This window comes from Lampetra fluviatilis, chromosome 34 (assembly GCF_964198595.1).
Source record: "Lampetra fluviatilis chromosome 34, kcLamFluv1.1, whole genome shotgun sequence".
NCBI classification, from domain to species: Eukaryota; Metazoa; Chordata; class Hyperoartia; order Petromyzontiformes; family Petromyzontidae; genus Lampetra; species Lampetra fluviatilis.
Window position 1 is genome coordinate 933,880 of NC_136308.1, and position 22,522 is coordinate 956,401.

At 45.2% G+C, this 22,522-nt stretch overlaps 1 protein-coding gene across 1 annotated transcript in view; it reads left to right on the forward strand.

Moving 5' to 3' along the window:
• DNAH12 (dynein axonemal heavy chain 12) overlaps positions 1-22,522 on the forward strand; it is an 81,889-nt gene that overhangs the window by 33,910 nt on the left and 25,457 nt on the right. Inside the window, exons 35-58 of the mRNA XM_078872283.1 lie at positions 226-414; positions 556-675; positions 1,506-1,694; positions 2,045-2,196; positions 3,338-3,476; positions 3,970-4,136; positions 4,602-4,857; positions 6,094-6,393; positions 6,696-6,874; positions 9,235-9,427; positions 10,186-10,347; positions 11,378-11,572; positions 12,156-12,289; positions 12,566-12,728; positions 13,794-13,874; positions 14,817-14,993; positions 15,827-15,958; positions 16,418-16,507; positions 17,971-18,111; positions 18,669-18,910; positions 19,423-19,570; positions 20,225-20,370; positions 21,212-21,426; positions 21,684-21,876. Of these exons, the coding sequence (XP_078728409.1) occupies positions 226-414; positions 556-675; positions 1,506-1,694; positions 2,045-2,196; positions 3,338-3,476; positions 3,970-4,136; positions 4,602-4,857; positions 6,094-6,393; positions 6,696-6,874; positions 9,235-9,427; positions 10,186-10,347; positions 11,378-11,572; positions 12,156-12,289; positions 12,566-12,728; positions 13,794-13,874; positions 14,817-14,993; positions 15,827-15,958; positions 16,418-16,507; positions 17,971-18,111; positions 18,669-18,910; positions 19,423-19,570; positions 20,225-20,370; positions 21,212-21,426; positions 21,684-21,876 (4,103 nt within the window). The remainder of the gene's footprint in view (positions 1-225; positions 415-555; positions 676-1,505; positions 1,695-2,044; positions 2,197-3,337; positions 3,477-3,969; positions 4,137-4,601; positions 4,858-6,093; positions 6,394-6,695; positions 6,875-9,234; positions 9,428-10,185; positions 10,348-11,377; positions 11,573-12,155; positions 12,290-12,565; positions 12,729-13,793; positions 13,875-14,816; positions 14,994-15,826; positions 15,959-16,417; positions 16,508-17,970; positions 18,112-18,668; positions 18,911-19,422; positions 19,571-20,224; positions 20,371-21,211; positions 21,427-21,683; positions 21,877-22,522) is intronic.

Sequence of the window (22,522 nt, forward strand, 5' to 3'; positions counted from 1 at the left end):
GAGACCTATTCCCTACAAAGAACAGCCACCATTCATCTCTAACAAAGTCGTGCTAACTTTATATACCCTGGAGACCTGAAGGGCGGAGTCGATCTCTGACCGAGATTTAACCTTGCGATCCTTTGACTTTGAGCCGCACGCTCTAACCACGGTGCCACCTGGCCTGATGAGACACAGAGCACAGTAATCGGTGAAATCATTGCACGGGATGTTTGTTTGTCTCAGCCGGCCACCGTGAGTCGGTGCGGCATGATCTACATGGAGCCGTCGCAGCTGGGCTGGCAGCCGCTGGTGCAGTCGTGGCTTGGCACCCTTCCGCCAACCCTGCAGCAGGAGGACAACAGGGTCCTGCTGCAGGAGCTCTTCACCTGGCTGGTGGCGCCCTCCCTGCGAATGGTCCGCAAGCAATGCAAGGTGTGTCCCTCTGAGGACACTCATGAAAAAGAGTTGAGACTCAGCGAGGCTTTCACAAAGGCACTCATCGTGTCTGTAGATTGTAGATTGTCTGGGCTTTGGTGAGGAAGTGGAAGAACATAACCACTTTGTTCTGTGCAGGAGCTGGTGCAGACGTCGGATGGGAACCTGGTGGTGTCCCTCACGCGCCTCTTTGAGATGCTGCTGTGTGGCCTGCTCGGTCAGGAGTCGGACAGCAAGAACGTGCGCGTGTGGATAATGGTGCGTGCCACCGGACGTGCCGGCTCAGCAAGGACGCCTGCCTCTCTTTGCGCATACAAAAAATACCCCCTAATGCGTAACTTTTGTATTTTGCCTCAAAGGCCTGTGGGTTAGTGCTGAAGCTTTGTTAGTATCGAGAATGCCAAAAGGCAAACTGCACAAAGGTAATGCAAATATTTAAGCATTAATAGCTTGGGTTCAGCAGTTATATCTAACACTGGTGAGACAAGGCCATAACGGAGGCTGCCTGGTATAGGCCAATTAGTTTCAAAGACAATGCATACGTTATTATCATGCAGACTTGATGCCTTGCAATAGTTGTCTATGTGGTGTTTGAACATCTTAACACATATATTATTGACGGAAAGGGTAAAGCCTATGTTTTTTCATCATATTGATACTGGTAAAAATGGTCCCAGCGGCTGTTAATGTTGAAACTTTGGGTTCGTGTTGAGGCTCTGGGTTAGTGTTGCAGCTTCATTTTGTAGACATCTCACTCTGTAGTTGTGGGGTGTAGTAATATTGTGTGTATATGAGTCAGAAGGAATATGTTTTCCCTGATACCCGCTTGGATACGCTGCTATCTACAAGATCCTTGTTGTTGGCTTAATGCACATACACAATTGTACTCCAGTGACATCACCAGAGAACGCTATTCCATTGCACCTGAAAGTTGCATTTTCATGCATGCAAATAGCTTTTATTCTCTTCAATAAAGCTGCAAACACATAGAATATCCTGGGACATATGGCCTAATCGCTTACCTACAAAACAGCAGCTGTTTGTTATTTGGGCTGCATAATTGAGATGTGCGTGCGCGCGGCTTGCAGGCCAGCTTTGCTTTCTCGCTCGTGTGGTCGGTGGGAGCTTCGTGCGACTCTGATGGTCGCGTCAAGTTTGACTCCTTCCTGAGGGAGTTGCTCATGGGAAAGTCCAAGGATCACCCGCTGCCTCCCACCGTCGGCAAGTGGGAGTGCCCGCTGGAGGAGAGAGGCCTGGTCTACGACTACATGTACGAGGTATGGACGACGTTTGCCGCGATGTCATATTTCACGATGCAATACAATATTCAATTTCACCATGTGGCGATTATCGCAATACAAGTTGTAAATTATGAAAACCATTATCTTCTATTGATGGTTTGTAAGGTTTCTATATGTTTTTTATCAAGGTGGTGGTTTGTGAGTGCTTGGTTGACTGCATCAGGTTCCACTGAATTAAATAAATAAAAAAATTCCAGTAATATTTCTCCATTGATTAAGTCAAAATAAGTCTACTCAATCAGGAGGCTTTGTCATTGATGGGGATTGTGAGTTTTGTACTTGAACACCACTGCCAAACAACCTTTAAATGATTAATTGTCTCACAGCTGAAAGGCCGTGGCCACTGGGTGCACTGGAACGAGCTGATCAAAAACCCGCACTTGGGAGACAAAGGCACCAAGGTGCAGGACATCATCGTGCCCACCATTGACACTGCGCGCTACACCTACCTCATGGATCTCTGCATTCAACACTCCAGGTACCATGTGTGCTTCTTGATAGGCAGTATCACTGCCAAATGAAATGCACCATGTTGAAGCCACGATGTGCGGTGTTTTATCAACAGGATAATGTGTTTCCATGCTCTAATGAACATTGAGCAGTACTCATCTGCATTGGCAGTCCTGAATCGGTGGTGAAAATTCCACATCCTTTTGGCAGGCGCCAGTATAGCCACCCCAGAGTGATAATGGGGTACATTTTTCCCACACTGCGATATGAGTGCATAACCTTTCAATTGAGAGTTGAGCTTGTCTAACGAATGTACCAACCAGCCTGATAGCTCTGAATACATCGTCAAAGACACTAAAGTGGATGTGCAATGTAAGCAAGGCGGCTTAACCAAACCACTCGCATACTGTAATTCTCAAGGCCATGTAATTTTTAAAGCTTATCACAGTAAAGGCTTATGTACTGCTTTTACTATTCTTAGAAATCTTTAGAGCTACATAGCCCAGCTATGCGTATTGCCTTGATTATGCTCTGAGATTTTACAGAGCATAACTTGCCTTATAGACAACAAAGTTTTCTCATATGAGAAACTGACAGCACAGAAGTTCAGTGATCATTTAAAATCAACTGTCATAGTTGACTATTACTCGTGTTTTTTCTTGATTGTAGGAATTATTATCTTCAGAATAGGATGCTGGTGCGATGGTACAATCTGAAATAAGGAAATAACTTTAGTTCATGGGTTTATTTTTAATTAATGTATTTCATCCAACTTGTCTGTTCATCTGTATTTCTATTAAAGGGGCCCATAGAAAGGGCACTGGAGCTACAGTGCTTCTGTGTAATTTATTTTCTGTCAAGAGTAGGCCATCGTATGTTGGGTCACGGTCCAAATTGATCGAATTAAAAAACGACACTGCAAATTCCTTAATTGGGATTCTGAATAGTAATCATCGCCCCTCTCCATGCAGATTAATGCCACAGGTAATTTTTGCAAATAAGACTATCATCGTCTCTTGAGTTCTCACCTGGCTAAACAAATAAACTTAACTTCTTTCAGGGTCAATGCCCAATGCGATGTGAGGCCATGCTGTCTGTCCAGAGTTCAGTGCCTGACAATCACAAGCACATGGGGCTGTCGCTTGAGGCAGAAGTGTTTTTGTTTCCAGGCCGTTGCTTTTTGTGGGCCCAACGGGCACAGGCAAGTCTGTGTACATCAAGAACAAGCTGATGAACAACTTGGACAAGGAGCGGTACCTGCCTTTCTTTGTCAACTTCTCAGCCCAGACAAGTGCCAACCAAACGCAGGTGGGAAGCCAAGTGTACATTGACACAAGCAGACTACACCTCTTACATATCAATATTTTGATAAGGGTCTGGGCACACCAGAATTACATTAATCAGCTTTTGATATTTCCGTGGACATGTTTTGAGCCGCAACTTTGAAATAGATTTACAGACTTCCTCCATACCGAGGAAGTACTTTAACTATATTTCCCCAGCATAGGTTGGAAGAGCTATTGAATGTGACGAGGATGCTGTTGTTGCTGCTGTTACTGCTAAATTTGATGCTGCTGAGTAGGAAGATTATTATGTTTGTCCTGCTGTTGTTGAAGCTGATGTCAATAATCAATTGTTGTTGCTGCTACCATTGCCCTTGTTGCTGGTGATGATATTCATGGTGATGACAATATTTTTTCTGCTGATGATAGTGATGCTAATGCTGCTGGTGCTTTGCAGGTGTAGTTCATGTAGCGTGATTTCCGGAGCCCTTTGCATGTCCCCCTTGGTTGCCCGTTAGAACATCATCATGTCGAAGCTTGACAAGCGCAGGAAGGGCGTGTTTGGCCCCCCAATGGGCAAGCGCAGCGTGATATTCGTGGACGACATGAACATGCCGGCACTCGAGAAGTTCGGGGCTCAGCCGCCCATTGAGCTGCTGCGGCAGTTCTTTGACCACGGCAATTGGTGAGTGAGTGTATTTTGTCCACGTTGAGCCTCAAGTTCTGTCTTATAATCATGTCGTATTGCACAACTTTCAGTCATGGAGTCATACCACATTTTGCAGCTGCAAGTGCTTCCTATGTTCTTACTGCTGAAGGTGATAAGCTTTATCATGTTGCTGCTGATGACCATGATGATGATAACGATTTTGCTATGTATGCAAGTGCTGATGAACATGTTGATGATCGAGTTAACAATGCCGAGGCTGCTGCTGTCGTTGGTGATGATAATGACAATCATAAAATTGATGATTGTGCTGCTGATAATGTTGATGATTAAGTAGATAACAATGCTTTTGCTGATAATATTGTTTCCGTTCATATTACCATGAATGCAGCTGTTGATGTCCAGCAAGAAGCCACACACTCAGCCTCCTCCTTTGACATCCTGTCTTATCTTGAATGCTCTCTTACCTTGAATGGCGGCAAGGTATGACCTCAAGGACACTTCCAAGATCCGGCTTGAGGACCTGCAGCTGCTGGCAGCGATGGGACCTCCTGGCGGCGGCCGCAATGCCGTGACGGCGCGGTTCCTGCGACACTTCAACATCTGCACCATCAACAGCTTCAGCGACGAGACGATGGTGCATATCTTCTCCAGCATCATGGCGTTTTACCTGCGCAACAACGACTTCCCTCCAGAGTTCTTCACTGTCGGGAACCAGATCGTGAGCGCCACCCTGGAGGTACGCATCCTTTAGTATCACCCTGCGGGGAGGTAATACCATGGGTGCTCGGTTCATAGAGTTACTGGTCCCCCACCATGGGAATGTGGAATTTAAGCCACTCTATTCGGCCAATGCAGATGAGTGCTATTGCATTTTCACCAGACTTTTCACTTGGTTGTTATCCCTGAGTCTGTTTGTCTGTTTGTTAATGCGTTAGGTCCATGTGTCTTCCTTCTGTAGTGTGGCTCATGCTCACTGTAAGGGTGATGTTATGTGAATAAAATTTATAATACAAATGTGTTGGTTTTTCCTGGTAAAAAAAAATGGAAAAATATATCAAACTAGGGGTTGTTCGGGGGCGCCTTTGGCGCCCCTCACAACCGTTTACGGCCTTCGGCCAGGAAAGTCACGAAAAAAATTTCACACGAACGATGCATTCACGCAAGCACCCGATGCTCCGTTTTGAAGTTTTAAAATGAAACATCTTTGAATTGTATTATGTTTTGAATTGGATGATTTTATTTCTTCATTAAAAGCTTATATCATTTTACATCTGGAAGACTTAATTGAAAACGACATTTCGTGTGAATTTTCTCTCGTCGTTAAGTAGATGGCCTTGCTGGGGGTTAGGTTCGATGCGGACTTTGACCTGTTTGGGATTGCGGGATAGAGATAGGTCGACATAGAGCTGCTGGCCGTGCGAGAAGACTGCCGTATGCAGATCGATTCCAACGTAATCGAACGTCTGTCCCTGCGCCTTAGTCGTTCATGCAGGGGGCGCGTAGGTTTGCAGTGCCCCCTGCATGAAAACGACGGAAAGTGCAGCGTTCAACACAGATAGATAAAGTTGTGTGCTTATATAAGAGGATGGTTGGCCAAAACTCACAGAAAAAACACTTAGTTCACTGCGTAAGCATCGTGGCCTATTCTGATAACATTACACGCCATGGATGATTAGAGTAAGTCGGACCTACTCCAGTCTCACCTAGATTTCCTTGCCTGGGAAGCACAGAACACCAAGCAAGGCAAAACGAGTTCTGGGGGTACTAGGCCTCAACTACAGTTATGTACAAATAAATGAATTATGCACGAGATTACTTTATACATCATACAGCATTCCTGATGATGTTATGGCTAATACAGCCGCAGAATTAACTAGTTCGACTGCTTGAACTGCCAGTCAGCCGTGTGCCTGCTCGCCCACATCACGTCCTCGCCATCCCCTTGCCTTCCACCACCCCCATCCCCATGCAGGTGTACAAGAAGGCGATGCAGAACCTGCTGCCCACGCCGACCAAGTCGCACTACACGTTCAACCTGCGCGACTTCTCACGCGTCGTCCAGGGCGTGCTGCTGTTGCGGCGCGAGGCCGCGGACGGCCGCCGCTCCATGCTGCGCCTCTTCGTGCACGAGGTTTACCGCGTCTTCCACGACCGCCTGGTGGATGACCAGGATCGCCGCTGGCTCTACGGCCTGAGCCGCGACCTCCTGCGCGACCACTTCAAGGAGAGCTTCGATGCCGTCTTTGAGAACCTCAAGGAGGAGGGGCGGCCCGTGAGTGGGAGCAGCTGTGCGCACGTGCAAGCAACACACACGATGTCCAGGCTCGCACAAGACAAAGATATATGAGTACCACTCTGTGCAAAGTCATATATAGTTTCCTATGGTGAGATCAGCTGGTGCCATTGAAACGTGTAATTTATATCAATCCCCCAGGACCTTCATTGTAGATCACTCATTGCTAATTTGAGCAGTGGGACACTTTAAATTAGACAGGTAAAAAAAATTTGCACCAGATATTATTCCCTTTAGTCAACACACATTGTTCACACCTGTGACGAATTGTCTGCATGCAGCTCTGCCAAGAGGACATGCGCAAGCTAATGTTTGGGGACTACATGAACCCTGACCTCATGGATGAAGAGCGACTATATGCAGAGGTGCCCTCCGTTCAGCAGTTCAGCAGCGTTGTGGAGCAGTGCCTGGAGGAGTACAACCAGACGCACAAAAACCGCATGAACCTCGTGATATTCGGGTGAGCGTCGCTCCATCAGGGCTGCAAGAGGTCCCTTCAGCCTGCTTGTGTTAGCTTAGAAAACCAGATTGACAGCCATAACATTTTCTGGGTTTTTAGTCAGGTTTGCCAACCTTAAACAATGATCATGTTCAACGTTTAATGTTTGAAGATCATAAATATAGAGTGTTATTGATTCTCATATAGCCAGATTCACATTCTAAGATTTAGTTAAGGTTCAGAGTCAAACTGATGATTATTAATATTCTGAGGATACTTTATTTTGACCATATCAGGTCTCTGCAATGTCACAGTTTTTCTGTGCTTTCTAAACATTGGCCAAGCTCATATAGAGTATGACGTTCAAAATATGTATAGTGCATTGTTGTTATCATAGATTGCTTAGCCTAATCTCAGATGTTGTAGCCCTGAATCATATCTTGTGCTGGTCTTTCATCTTCACTCATTGTCATTTGCGGACTATTCATGATATTATTCTCCGTACATTATCTTGGCTGTCGTCTGCCACTCTTTTTTTGATTCTCTCTTCCAAGATTATTTTCCAACTCGTCGTGAAATTCGAAGTGTTCAAAATATCTCTCCTCCTTGTTCTCTTTGAATGGACTTGCACCACCAGTCTACCTCTACATTAATTTGCAAAAATAGCTTTACAGCTCACCGGATTCCTCCAGTAAAAATTTAGATACAAAATCTGATTAATTTCACTCAAAGTTAATGCATTAATGTGATGTGCCACCCATGGAACTTCAATAATCTATCCACCACATTCTGGCTCAGAAGTGGTGATATTCCAAAAATTAGTTTTGCAAAGAGACATACTGCCAGAGGACCCATCACATTGAACACCAATGATTTAATACACTTATAGTCCACATTCACAAAATCATTACCCACTCTATGGCCTTTAGCCAAGTATTATCACTTATTTAATTAGCAATGGAAATGACACTCAGCTAGCATAAAACACATTTAACAATGTATGTGTATTGAGTAACTCAGAGACACTAATAGTAGGAGGCACTCTATTTATTATAGCCTTAGGTACAAGGAGTAACTACATTATGGTCAGGACAGCTAACAGGCTGCCTGACTAACAACGCCGTGGAGGTGAAGATGGTGACGAAGACTCCAGCAGCACGACGGGTTCCACTCCAACCAAAAGCCCCGAATCTTCACTTGGGGTCCCCCTTTTATCCACCCAGCGTGGCCTCGCTCCACCTTCGGCCACGCCCCCCTTCTAGAACCTTCTAGAAGGTTCCTCGGCTTTACCGCACGTGCCCCCTCTATCACCTTTGCCCCACATCCCTTTCTCCGGCTTATTACATGACCTGCTGGCAGACAGGGCTGCTACAACTGCAGATCCAATTCATTAAATTGTGGGTGTAGAAGGGTAAAGGGTGAATCGTTATAGTGCTATAAAAATCCACGCAGTGTTAACACTCTTAAAGTTTAAATGTCTGAGTCTCAAAAGAGGAGGCTGACTTTCTTATATTTGTCAAGGTTAAACACCATATTACAACCCTTTATACTCTTTGAGGTTTTGTTAATGAGCGGGTCTCATATAGTCACACTGACACACGAAGGATTCTAAGAGTTCATAGCCACACTGGCAATTTTAGTACTTATCATTTTTCACGTTAATGCTTCAATTTCATAGAGCTAAACTAAAGCACCCATAGTAGTCTTTGGATCGTACGCTATATTTGCCCCAGATGAAATGGAGGCTTACTCTGTTTAACACTTAGGCTTTCGCGACCAATATCATCCATAATACAGTTTTTTTTTGGGTTAGATCGCGTAAATATATAAATGTGTCGTTAAATCCGGCACCACCCAAACGTCGTACTCAGATTGTAAATGTTGTGGCTTGGCTCTCCAATACACCGGTGTGCTGTACTAGTAACAAATTGGCATGTTCTGTTTACGTGACAAACCTTACTAATTGGCTGTGTCGGGTGGTGGCAGGTTTAACAACACATACATTTACGAGATCTAATCCAGAAAAACCTGTATTGAGGCTTACTGCTGGTGTATTAACCATAACATATGCATCGTCTGCTTCACAGTGGACGTTACAGATCATTTGACGTCAGTTAAAAAGAGCAGGCCATTGTGCCAAAATTTACTCACTTGGGGTGACACAGAACAACAATCGCCGCGACTGGCAGACGAATGCCGACTTGCGGACAAGTACTGGGACACTTTGTATCGCACAGGGATAGCTTCTACTGGAGGTGTCCTTCAGGTGTTTGAGACGAAGTCTGATGCAAGGTGTTTTGAGGTGCTGAGGCGTGTAAGCCCCATACGAACGCAAAGATCATAACCATTATTAACATAGATCTCTCCCTCCCTCTCTTCAGCTACGTCCTGGAGCACCTGTCGCGCATCAGCCGCGTGCTCAAGCAGCCTGGGGGCCACGCGTTGCTCGTCGGGGTCGGCGGGAGCGGCCGCCAGTCGCTCACCCGACTCGCCACGGCGATGTCCGGCATGGCGCTCTTCCAGCCAGAAATCTCGAAGAGCTACGGGCACACCGAGTGGCGCGAGGACGTCAAGGTCTCAGCCTTCTATTTGCTTGCAGAGACCGTGGGCTTCTGGCGCATAAAGTGATAGTTTCCTGAGAGTTAGTCACACTCAAGCGTGCTTCAAATTTTAGAGGTTCAGTGGTAATGCGTGAGGTTCATAGAGTCTCACCAAAGCAACCTTGGGACTGTTAGAGGTCATTGCTAATGCCTGAGTGTTGTAGTGCCACACTCAAGATCGCTTAGAATTACAGATGTTCAGTGTTCATGCATGAGATTCACAACACCAGACTAAGGCACCCTAATGATTATTGACATTTAATACTCTTGCCTTAGTCTCATAGAGCCAGGCAGGTTACCGTTCAGATGATTGAGATTATTTTTAAATTCCCGAGTTTTATAAACCCAACAAAGGCACCCTTATGATAACTGAGTTAAATAAATATTTGCATCTTAATTTTTAACTGGCAGACCAAGGTAACCATAAATTTACAAGGTTCAGATGTAATACTCAAGTCTCATACAGCCAGACGAAGGCAACTTTGGACTTTAAAAAATTGTTCTAAATATGCACTTTTGTTTCTTAAATTTTCCCTCCCCCATGAACACTTGCTTTAATTTTTTTTATCGATTTCAAATTAATTTCATTCATTTTAAATCGATAAAAACATTTCCATCTTGTTTTGAACCCTTAAAAGCCGTCAGCTGGCTCATTGCGGGCGTAGCGGACACGCGGATCGATGAATTGGCCAACTCTGTACGCACTCACGCTGCTGGGTTCCCCTCTGCCAGGCCCTGCTGAAGAGTGCCGGCGCCAAGGGACAGAAGACCGTGTTCCTCATCACGGATACGCAGATCAAGCAGGAGTCTTTCCTGGAGGACATCGATAACCTCCTAAACACGGGCGAGGTGCCCAACCTCTTCGCAGCCGATGAGCGCCAGGACATCATGGAGGTGCGGGGCGGGTCGTATGCATAAAGGCCTGTGTGGCATCGTGGGTACTTCTTTTGTGAGATATTCACAATGCAATTCGAATTTTGTTCATACACGTGTATTCATTGGCACTTACATTCCATCTGTATTCAAGGATTTATACCAAGCATGTTCCACACTTTTCATCTTTGTTCACACATGATCGTTGATATTATCTGTTTTACGTCGTAATATATAAATTGTGATTTATAAATTGTGATGTAAATTGCGATGCCTATGTCCTCTGATTATAATCAGGTCCTCTGATTGCATTATAATCAGTGGGCCTAGGCTTATAAAGCATAGCAGCCAGCAACAAAGAGAGGCAGAGTTAGGCAGAGTTAGGTTAATTGAGAGTTCATACACATCTTGCGTTGGGATATGGTATATGAGGCGACAATGCTGGGTGGTACAATTAGTAAAACACTTGACTCCATGTCAGGAGGTTGTGAGATCAAATCCCATTCAAGAGTCGATGAAACACATCATACAAAAGTGGTTGTCTTATGAAGAGTCTGACTTCCCACCATGGGCCACCTAAGGAAATTAGCACAGCCCCAATGCTAGTTTTAGCACTAAGACACTGCAACTTTAACACTCATATCATGTTTTGAAGATGAACAAAAAGGTGAGCAAGTCATTAGTATATCTAGTATTTGCACCATTCTTATAACGCACGGTTATCACGAAGGTGGTATGTTTCACGGACATGTATAGTGTCGTCTGCAGGCAGGGGGCGATGTTTGTACGTAATTTTTTAAATAAAATAAAAATTCAGTACATCTTGTAAAAATGTGGTATATTTTAATTGGAAAGCTGGCACACACAACATACAGTTAATTGAAAAGCGTCACGTGATCTTTAACATCGACTTTAAAACACAGAGGGTGCTGGGCTTGCATCACGAACTCTGGCAACAAGCGGAAAACGCTCGTCCACGCGATGTCACTAACGCTGCTGCTGCTGCTTTTACCACTGTCCCCGCTGGGCCTCCCTGTGCGGGGTCTTACAGGCGGTGAGGCCGGTGGCTCAGGCCGGCAACAAGAATGTTGAGCTCAGCCCCCTGGCCCTGTTCGCCTTCTTTGTGAACCGCTGCCGGGAGAACCTGCACGTGGTGGTGGCATTCAGCCCCATCGGGGACGCCTTCCGCACACGCCTGCGCCAGTTCCCCTCGCTCATCAACTGCTGCACCATTGACTGGTTCCAGGTGCAGACAACGTTGCACCGTGGCCATCGTCGCTACAGCTACAAGTGACTGGCTGTTGATGTCCCTTGACTCCACGTGATGTAGTGTATATTATATACAATGTGAATCATTACCAGATTTTGTCATGAGTAGTTATTGTAACTGACAGCCGTATGTGAGGATTAACAAGACTCTTGAATTAAAACAGTGTGAACATCTGTGATGTTATCAAGTGGCATGGTACATTTGGTGGATTGTTTTGACTCACCATCAAAAGGTTTTCAGTTTATATTCTAATTGGTGCTCAATTTAGTTTATTATTTCTCCAGGGTTAATAAGATGAGTACCACTCTATGGAAAGTTAAATCTTGACTATGGAAAGTTATTAAGAGACTGGTGTCCATCATGGAAATGTGGATTTTTCACCACTAGCTCATAATAGCCGTGAAGATGTAGAGATAATTTACCTTGACTTTGTTGACTTTAATTTCATCTGAACTTTTCCAAACTAATTGTAGTTTTCTCTGGATTACCCCATCAGCTCTGTGTTTCCTGGAACAGTCTGTGTTCAAGATGAAATCTTTACCGTTGTGTCTCCTGGCAGCCATGGCCGGAAGATGCCCTGGAACGGGTGGCCAACAAGTTCCTGCAGACTCTGGAGCTGACTGATCACGAGCGTACTGAGGTGGTGCCGATCTGCAAGTTCTTCCACACGTCGGCTATAGAGCTGTCGCAGTCGTAAGTCCGTTGCATGTATGTTGAACTTCTTTTGCACCGTACTGAGCCAAGCGTGCTAATTGGAGGTGCGGGAATTTGTGTGGAATCAAAAACTGAAACTACTCCGAATCTGTCTCAGTAACCTGCACTTTTGCACCCTGTGCACGAGCAAGCTCGTCTGCTTGGTCACGTGTCTTACCACATTTTATACCAGGCTTCCATGTTACTTGCCCTTAAAACAAAAGTCCCAATTGCCAAGGATGCTTTGATGTCTGCTGGTTTGCATATTGTGTGCAGGTTCCTACAGGAGCTGGGCCGGCACAACTACGTGACTCCCACGTCTTACCTGGAGCTGATCGCCGCCTTCCGGCAGCTGCTGACGGAGCAGCGCGATGCCGTCATGAAGGCCAAGCTGCGCTACACGAACGGGCTGGACAAGCTCGCTTTTGCCGGCTCCCAGGCCAGTACCAACCGATAACAGCACCAGTGTCGGGTTCTGCTTGTGGATCGCTGATGCAGTTATCCACCCAGATAGTGCTGTGATTAGAGCACTTAAATCACTAGCCAGTTTCCACTCCTCCCTAGGAACCCATCTCTTTTCCCAAGCCCATCCTACTGCTATTCTCTCACCTTATCACTACCCCTGTTACACCTCCGATTAGCATGGTTGGCTACGTACGGTGCAAAAGAAGTTTAACATACATACATACTTCCCCTATCACCACCTCTAGCATTACCCCTATCAATACCCCTATCGCCACCCCTACCCCAATAACTACCCCGGCTGCTACTCCCTGCCCCCACCCCCCAGCCTACGACCAGCCATAACCAAACCCCTCCTTAACCTCTCTCACCTATTCTCCAAACTTTCACCATAACTCCACCATGACTTTTAAATCGCACTCCTTATCTCAACCAGTTTCATCGTGTGTACCATTTTTATTATTGCTGTAAAGCGCCTTGGATTTAGGCACTGTATAAATCTAGATAAGATAGGATGAAAATAACGAGTTTAAATCTCGATTGGAGGACAAACCATTGGGATCGATACATTGAGGAAGACTTTGTAGGACGTCAGCAGTGGTTTTTCTTTGAATAAAATATTCCAGAGCGATGGTAATTTTATACCGCTGAGAAAAGCCATGCAAACTAGGGGCTGATATGCAACATTTCACACTGACAGGTTATTAACCAACTTGCTATACTGTCATCTGATAACCACGTGAGTTTAAGAACATGGGCGATGATGACCTATTGTCCGCTTGAGTTTACCACTGTACTTGTGTGTGCATTAAGAATTAGAGGTGCACCACATATTTTTTTTAATCTTCAAATTCAGCAGATGACGAGCGTAGACCTTGAATGCATTTGATGTCTAATCAGTGCTTGTTCTGTGTTAACCTGCTTCATATACCTGGGAATACACAATGCAGAGCAAATGTCTCATTAATGTCACTTGTCTGGTCTGCCAATGATAAGGATATGTTGCTAATACTCATGACTTTGCCCACCCTGTTGCCATTAGGTTTCTGAGATGAAGAAGGAGCTGATGGATCTGCAGCCTCAGCTGGAAAAAGCCAAGATTGAGAATGCCAGCATGATGAAGGTTTGCAGTATGTGTATTCGAAACTGGACAGGAATAATTATATTAGCAAACAACGTACCCTAGAGCAAAACAGAAAATGTATTCAAATGGTTAATAATTACAATATTTGGGATGTATATTGTGCCTTTCACCCGAAGGTCCAAAGCATTCAAAATCAGTGAAGGCATCGGCGTTGTCATCAACATCAAAAAATCAATAGAGGGGAAAAAAACTAATATTTTTAATGAACAAATAAGCGTTCGGAGAGATGTAAAAGCCTTCACTGAATCAGAATGCCTGATGTGTCTTGGCAGAGAGTGCCGAATTTTTGGTGCAGCACACGCAAACGCATGGTTCCACTGATATCGGAGCTTTGACCTCAGGCCAGTGAGAAGATCCAAGTCCTCCGGTCTCACAGATCTCAAGGGGATGTTGGTTTGAAGTAGTTCATGGATGCATAGTGGTGATATGTCATCAAGAGCTCTCCTTATAAGTGAGGAGAAGAAACATCATTATTATCGTTAGATATCTCCAAGGACAAGCACATGTTGGAAAGCATTACACAATCCACGTGTGTATGCATAACTTTTATTTCCAGTTAATTTCTCCCTTGAGGGGAGACTACACATTTTAGGTCCATATAAATATATGTCCTCTGAATCCTCTCTACTCCACAAACCACAACACCCACCATGACAATGTTGTTATCAAATTTAAGATAAGACAGTCTTGAATCACATAAGATGTTTTCCAAATTGGTGCAGTTTTTATATGGCTTGTACACCGTGTATTATCTCAGATAAAAGGAAAACTCCCAACCATGTTCTTAACTTACGACCTTTCGATTGTGACAAATTCTAACCTTAGAGGCCACTAACTGTAATGGCGATGATGGAGATAAGATATGCATGTGGTATGCTGTTGATGATGATGAGATACCTTTAATCGCCGTGATGACACCAGGTCATTGAGAAGGAGTCGGCTGAGGTGGAAGCCAAGAGCCGCGTGGTGAAGGCGGACGAGGAGGTGGCGACAGTGAAGGCGTCCGAGGCTCAGGCACTGAAGGACGAGTGTGAGAGCGAGCTCGCCGAGGCAATCCCTGCCCTGGAGGCCGCCCTCTCCGCCCTCAATACTCTCAAGGTGCAACCCTGCTCACAGCACATTCTTCACCGTGCTAGGACCTAAACCGCACCTCCAATGAGCACGGTTGTCTACGTACAGTGTGAAAGAAGTTCAAAATACGTAATACAACCTTTAGGGTATGAGTGGAAAGGCCCAACATGAAATACCCCTACCCTTAAATTTTGACTTAAAACTTTCGTGACTGCAGGAATTCATATTATTTGGTTCTTTCGGTAAAGTCACGTAAATAGAAATAATAATAATAATAATAATATTTAAATAATGAAAATACCATTTTCCAATTCAAATTAAAGCCCAAAAACTCATGACGTTTCGATCGCAACACAAGCGGTTGCCATCAAACCAAAAACTAAGGACGTTTTAATATTTAAACATCGCCATTGATATCCCCTAACCCCAGCTGTATACCCACGGAAGCTAAATCTTGCTCTAATCATAACCCGAGCCCTTACCTAATTAAACCAAACTTCACCATTAGGATAATCTATCATCCACCAAACTTATCCCCTACTATAACACTACAACCCCTAATCTTACCTTCACCATAACAAGGAAACTTACCATATCCTTAATCACAACTGGCCGATACGATATCTCAGTCCCAAGGAACCTCTTTCTAACACTTCTAATGACAGTTGTACAGGTGTTTCATGTTGTCAAAGGCGTCTTCAGATGTCAGTAGAAGGACGTTGTGCCAGAGAATGTTGAGGATAACCTCCCTGAAGGTTACAGATGACTGCCATGATGACCTAACCTGGAGCAGCATGTCGATGCCCAGTTAGTAATGAGAGTGCGTGCAATGGATCTGTGCTGTCTGCCTCCTATCCCAGCCGTCAGACATCACCATCGTGAAGTCCATGAAGAACCCCCCAGCCGGCGTGAAGTTGGTGATGTCGGCCGTGTGCGTCATGAAGGAAATCAAACCCGAGAAAGTGAACGACCCCAGCAACCCCGGGCAGAAGGTGACTCTGGCGTCCAGCCGAGGGGCCAATGTTTCCGTGCATTTTCTCGATTGTCATGGTCAACATCAAAAGGTCATCAAGACCAAAGACATTGATGCCAATGTGCTTTGCATACCTTCCGCTGGCTTTCTAAGTTGTTGCACAGTTAACGCCCAAGCTCCAAGGTCTGCTCTTAAAGTCTCCTCACTACCACCTTGATTTAGGTCTTCTCATTATTACTCAGTGGACACCTAATCTCTGAGGACTGCTTTTGTAAACTTATTAAAAATGCCTGTCTACGTAACTTGCCTTCCTCTATCCTGCATGCAAACCCCACACATCATGACTTCGGCTTCCCGATGACATATACAGCATTTTTCTGTCACTTCCTATTTCACACTATTGTTGGTGGTGATCATGTCTATTATGGTGATTTTATGGACACTGGTGGTGGTAGTCGTGATGATGTTTGTTGCTTAGGTGTGGGACTTCTGGGGACCAAGCAAAAGACTTCTTGGAGACATGAACTTCCTGGGTATGCTGAAGGAATACGATAAGGACAACATCCCGGTAAGACTGCCATCGCATGTTGTGTTCCAGTTATGTAACGCGTTTTACATTCCATATACTTCTGTTGTATGTGTAGAGTGCTTGTTCCACTTTTGAAACTCACTTTCATTTGTAGTAGGTTGTCATGGAATGAGTGATCCTTGCTATAGCAATGTGGACTTTCCATGAAGGCCTTGTACAAAAACAAGCATAGTCCCACGTTTGTTAAGCTGGAAGGCGCTTGGTAAGTCTTTGACCAATTTAAAGTGAACGTTAAGATTTGGCGATCAAAGTCAAAATGTCCTGTCTCTTTATGAAAATGACCACTGTTTTCCACTCTTCATTGGTCGCCCTGAGCTATAAGTGGAAATTCTACATTTTCATTACTAGGAATGGTATTTTTATAGGTCAAAGACTTCTGACAAAATGGTTTCTCCCTTGCTTTCATAGTTAATCGTATTAACCCCTGTTTGGCCCTAAGTCAGATTCAAATGTCTTGTGAGGCCAGAGTTTAATGGTTAAGCTCTGGCTTGACTCAGAAAATAGCCAATGGAAAATTATCCATATTTTCTGATGGCCCCTTACTGGCACGTCTGGAATGTGTCAGTGGAAATGGGGAATTAGGTTCAACGACTGGTCATATACTTCAGTGGTACGTGCTCTTTGGAATATGCCCCGAGTCTCGCTTTTGTAGATTCACTTTGAAGTGATTACTAGACATAGTGCATGAATATTTATGCTACGAATACCTAAACAGTTGGGCTTGGCAACAGCCACACTATCCAGCATATTATGCATCAGGGTTATTAGGTGTTCACAAAGAATTCTCGCCCTTTTGAAATATAACAGTGCTTTTCGACATCTTTAATTCCACGGCACATTTTCAAGCTTGCTCGATTATCACGGCACACTGAATCAAAACACACCGTGGGCCCTTCATCCAGCAGTGGATTGTGCTCAAGTGATATGCTGCTACGGGAAAGACTTGGTGTTGTCATGGAAACGTGGAATGCTCTCCCCTCAATCACTGCTTGTTCCCCAGGTCCTGTCGCGACTCAATTAAAACCACAGGCGTGTGAGGCTCGGGTGTAATTGCTCGCCTGGAGCACTGGCTCAGCCAGTTAACTAAGAGGGGGAAGTTTTGTGTTTTGTGTTTGTCAGTCAGTGTGTGTGTATGTATGTGTTTGCCTGGATTATTGGTAATTGTTTGGATGGCCTTCCATCTATTTCATAGTTTTATTTTGATTTCTGTGTATGTCTACTGTGTTCATTTGAACGTCTATGTGTGTCTATTTCATTGTTTTATGTTGATGTCTGTATATCCATTTGTTTGTTTGTTAATTGCTTTATTTCATTGTCTGTGTGTCTTTTGATCAATTAAAGAATACCACGGCACACCTGTGACTTTGCCTCGGTCACACCAGTTGTGCAGCACTGATCTGTAAGACTGAATAGCGGATCTTTTTATGTGTGTGTGTGTGAAGGTGTCAGTCATGCAGAAGATCCGTACAGAATACATCACCAACCCTGACTTTGATCCAGCTAAGGTGGTTAAGGCCTCCTCTGCTGCTGAGGGCCTTTGCAAGTGGATCCTGGCTATGGAGGTGTATGACAGGGTGGCCAAGGTATAGTTTTATTTTTGATAGTTATATCTGTTGATCTGTCATCATAGTCATGTCCGGAGCCAAATAAATCAAACATTTTCGACCAGTAGAGCCTCGTGATATTGCGTTAGGGCATGGCCTAAATGAGAATGATTCAATCATGGGAAGAAAACGATGGTTATTAATGATTAACCAGAGGTTTCCTACACTTTAATGCAGACAAAAGAAGTTTCACAACACACGTGTTTTACTCGGCTATTTAAGTCACTCAAATGCAATTCTGTGCAATTTTGCACTGTATTGACAATTCAAATCCAAACGAAGTTGACTAAGTCTTGAGTTTATTTGAAATGCTTTTGCCATAGATGCTGCCATCCACTTGTGTTAAGTTAGTCGTAACTTTAGTGATTCCAGCAGGGCCAGGGAAAGTGATGCAGAGAGAAGGTTTCAGCGCAGGCACCGAGTGCCCATCACCGCCACGTCACTTCCTTAGCCTGCTAGCCCTGAGCCTTACGTCTTATTAGCTAAGATTAATTTTACGTAGCAGGATAGTCACAAGAACTATAATTCCACCGCAGGTTGTGGCGCCCAAGAAAATTCGTCTGGCCGAGGCCGAGCAATCGCTCGCCCAGACGATGGCGCTGCTGGAGAGGAAGCGAGCCGAGCTCAAGGAGGTGGAGGACCGACTTGCCGCGTTGCAGAAGACCTTCGACGAAAAAACGGAGGAGAAGGTGCGCCTGGAGTTCCAGGTGGACCTCTGCGCCAAGAAGCTGGAGCGGGCGGAGAAGCTCATAGGAGGGCTCGGCGGGGAGAAGTCGAGGTGCTTAGAGGACAGTATGGGGGAGGGGGGTGGTGATGGAGGAGTCTGTGGCTGACAAAGAAAGCAATGAGTGACCTGGATGAGACCGTGTTATTGCTCTACATACAATTTAAAGATGCTGCCCTTGCATTTGCCACTCCTGGCATTCGTGGGTATTGGGCCTACTTTGTCATGCTGGTCAGCTTCTGGAAGAGGTATGAGTATACACACCATACCCCACCATATGCGACCTACCGAAAACATCAGATCCAGTGTACCCATTTTAATGCTGGGTGGAGAGGTGCGGCGAGGATTTAAGAAACTTGCCCCTTTTTTGAACTGCCGCATGTGGAGATCAAACCTGTGACTTCTGGATAGTAGTCCAGTGCGCTCACCATTACATCACGGCAGCATCCTCGACAGTGATGTAGTTCATGCTATTTAATTTAATGTTTGATTCAGTCTCTGCACGTGTCAAAGAGGTTTCATAGTGTGTCACCACGCCTGACTGCTGGACTCTGACTCTTGTGCAGGTGGTCTAAAGCGGCAGAGGACCTACAGAACACGTACGACAACCTCACGGGGGACGTGCTCATCTCATCCGGGGTCATCGCCTACCTCGGGGCCTTTACTGCCGCCTTCCGACAAGACTGCACGCGTCGCTGGACCCAGATTTGCAAGGTGCAGCCTCGTCACTCAGTCAGCTCATTAGTCGGACGTTGATTCAGTCAGTCAGTCAACTGTTCAGTCAATCAAGCATTCAACCAATCAGTAAATCAGTCAGTCGTTTATTTAGTCCAAACGAACTCCTATTCAAATGACTAATGGGTGGTGATTAATCTCGTCGGTGATCTTGAGCCAGTGGTTAAAATATACGTGGCAGGGACTAGTTTTCCTGTTAATATCCCACAAAGTGGTACTATTCATTTTATAATACGTTAGGGATGATGGGCTGAGTTGACCCCTGAGCAGGATTTCAACTGACAAAACTTATGATTGAGTCTGGTTCTAGAGCACATAACCACTGAGCTGGATGAGTAGTGGAATTTGCAGCTGGTGAATATGGATGGCATGCCATGTGGTTACAGCACTCGCCTCAAACCGAAAAGGTTTGTAAATTTAATTCCTGGTTGGGGCTTAACTTATCCCTTCGTCCTTCAGGGGTCAACAAAGTGAATACCACTTTGTTTGTCCTACGTAATGATTGTCACCCACCAGAGAGTTGCGAAATTTCTAGAACTGACTGAGGGCCACCAACAGCGATGAGTTCACCATATCTGTTGACCTGGGACACATTGCATTTTCTTTGAATGAGACAAGTGAAACCTCTTGCAGGAGAAGAAGATCCCATGCTCCAATGACTTCTCACTGAGCAAGACACTGGGGGAGCCCATCAAGATCCGCGCGTGGAACATTGCGGGGCTGCCCACGGACAACTTCTCCATCGACAACGGCGTCATCGTTGACAACTCCAGACGCTGGTGCCTTCCCCTGCCTCCAGTCGCACTCAGCCCCTGAGGCGTAAACATCTGGCAACTCGTGGAAGACTCACTGTGGTTCAAATTTGGCAGTTTTTTTTTATTACACGAAAATTACTTAATCGGGATTACCATGAGCAACATCGCCCCCCTACTGACAGACTAATGCCGCTTGCACGCCAGTACTGCGTCACCGTGTGTTGCACAGGGACAGCTGCCATCGGGAGGTCCTCTAGGTCAGATAATTAAACTTAAAAACAACAGCAGGGTATTGGATTGCTTGAGATGAGATGTACATGGTAACATAAATGAATTTGACTATTATGATATCATGATTTTTTGATCAATGATAATTTTCAAAAGTTAAATTATCGCCTTGCTTCAACGAGCAATGGGGTATAAGTACTTATCAATGACCGTGTAACTAACGTATTGCAAAATAGATGGCAACATTTAGCTATTGTGGATATACAGACTTGAAGCAACGTGGAGACCAAAACCCTCTAAATGTACCGCTTGACTGCCAAACCATGTGGCTTCATACAATCCTGGCGGCAGTGGGCAATCATAATTCGCACCAGTACCTCCCGTGGACGATGTGGATGTCTGATGCACAAGTGGCGATTAAAGACAATCAACACTGAAACTATGGCAAAATTCAGACATTTTAACGTATCATGAGCAGTCGTCCCTTGTATTCACTTCTCGGTGAGACGACAAAAGTTCATTCCGCATGCGATGATGTTTTTTGACGGGCAATCTAAACTCGATACCTACCCTTGTAAATGTTGCTATTTCCATACCACAGAAGAAGATTGCACTTTTGCCCCTTCTATCCTGCCAGGCCTCTCATGATTGACCCCCAAGGCCAGGCAAACAAGTGGGTGAAGAACTCGGAGCGTGACAATAAGCTCACGGTCATCAAGCTCACAGATGGCGACTACATGCGCAGTCTGGAGAACTGCATCCAGTTCGGGACGCCCGCGCTGCTGGAGAATGTGGGACAGGAGCTGGACCCCTCGCTCGAACCGCTGCTGCTCAAGCAGACCTTCAAACAAGGTGGGGGTGCTGTAAGATACTCGTGGGAGGGAGGAAACTTGAGTAAATGAAGGTAGACTGTAAATATAAGGGGAAAGTCCGTCAAGAGGCACGCAAAAGTCAGAAATACATTTGCACTGTCTCGTAGTCACCTCGCAGCGTGGCAATTTTGGAGTCTCACAGCACGTGGTGATCCATCAAGCCCATTTTTGAAGTGCTATATTATTGGTGTGTGCCAACCAGCTGACGTGAATCCCTGTGGCTGTGCATATGCACAGGCGGTGTGGACTGCATCCGCCTGGGCGAGAGCATCATCGAGTACTCAAGCGACTTCCGCTTCTACATGACAAGCAAGCTGCGCAACCCGCACTACCTTCCCGAACTCGCCACCAAGGTGTCGCTGCTCAACTTCATGATCACCCCGGAGGGCCTGGAAGACCAGCTGCTGGGCATTGTCGTTGCCAAGGAGAGGTGAGGAGAAGGACGCGTCCCGCTGCCAAGTAAACACATTTGTCTGTGTGTTTTATCTAGTCAAGGTCATCTAACCAATGAGTTTGTGCCTCTGCAACTCACCATTGCTTCCTTCCTGCTAATAAATGATCAGTTGTCATGAAGTCAACAGCTGACTTTAACAGGATTCTTTTACAATCGAACTTAAAATATTTTCATAGTTCTAATTATACAACATAATCATTGTGGATAATTGTGTTACTTACCTGGTAGTCCCAAAAAAGAATAAAGACTTTAACAATTGTTTGATTCCACACAGCATCATCCATGGAAATAGCACATAAAAGGGTGAACATCACGAAACCCCAGCACATATCAGTCATAGTCAGCAGCTAACAAGAAAGTTCTACAGTGTGAATTGAAAATTGACAGGGGACTGATCTGATGCATGTGCAATGGCAATGAATTCCACACAGAAGGGGCTGCCAGAGAGAAAGCATGCCCGCCAGCATTCATATTTTTCGTCTTTGGTATGATCAGCAACTCGGGGCTGTGAGCGAAGGGGTCTAGATGGAGCATAAGGAGAAATGCGAGGTGAAAGATAAGCGGGAGCAAGGCCATACAGAAGAGGAAGCTAGACCATACCCTCGTTGGCAATGCCAGCCTT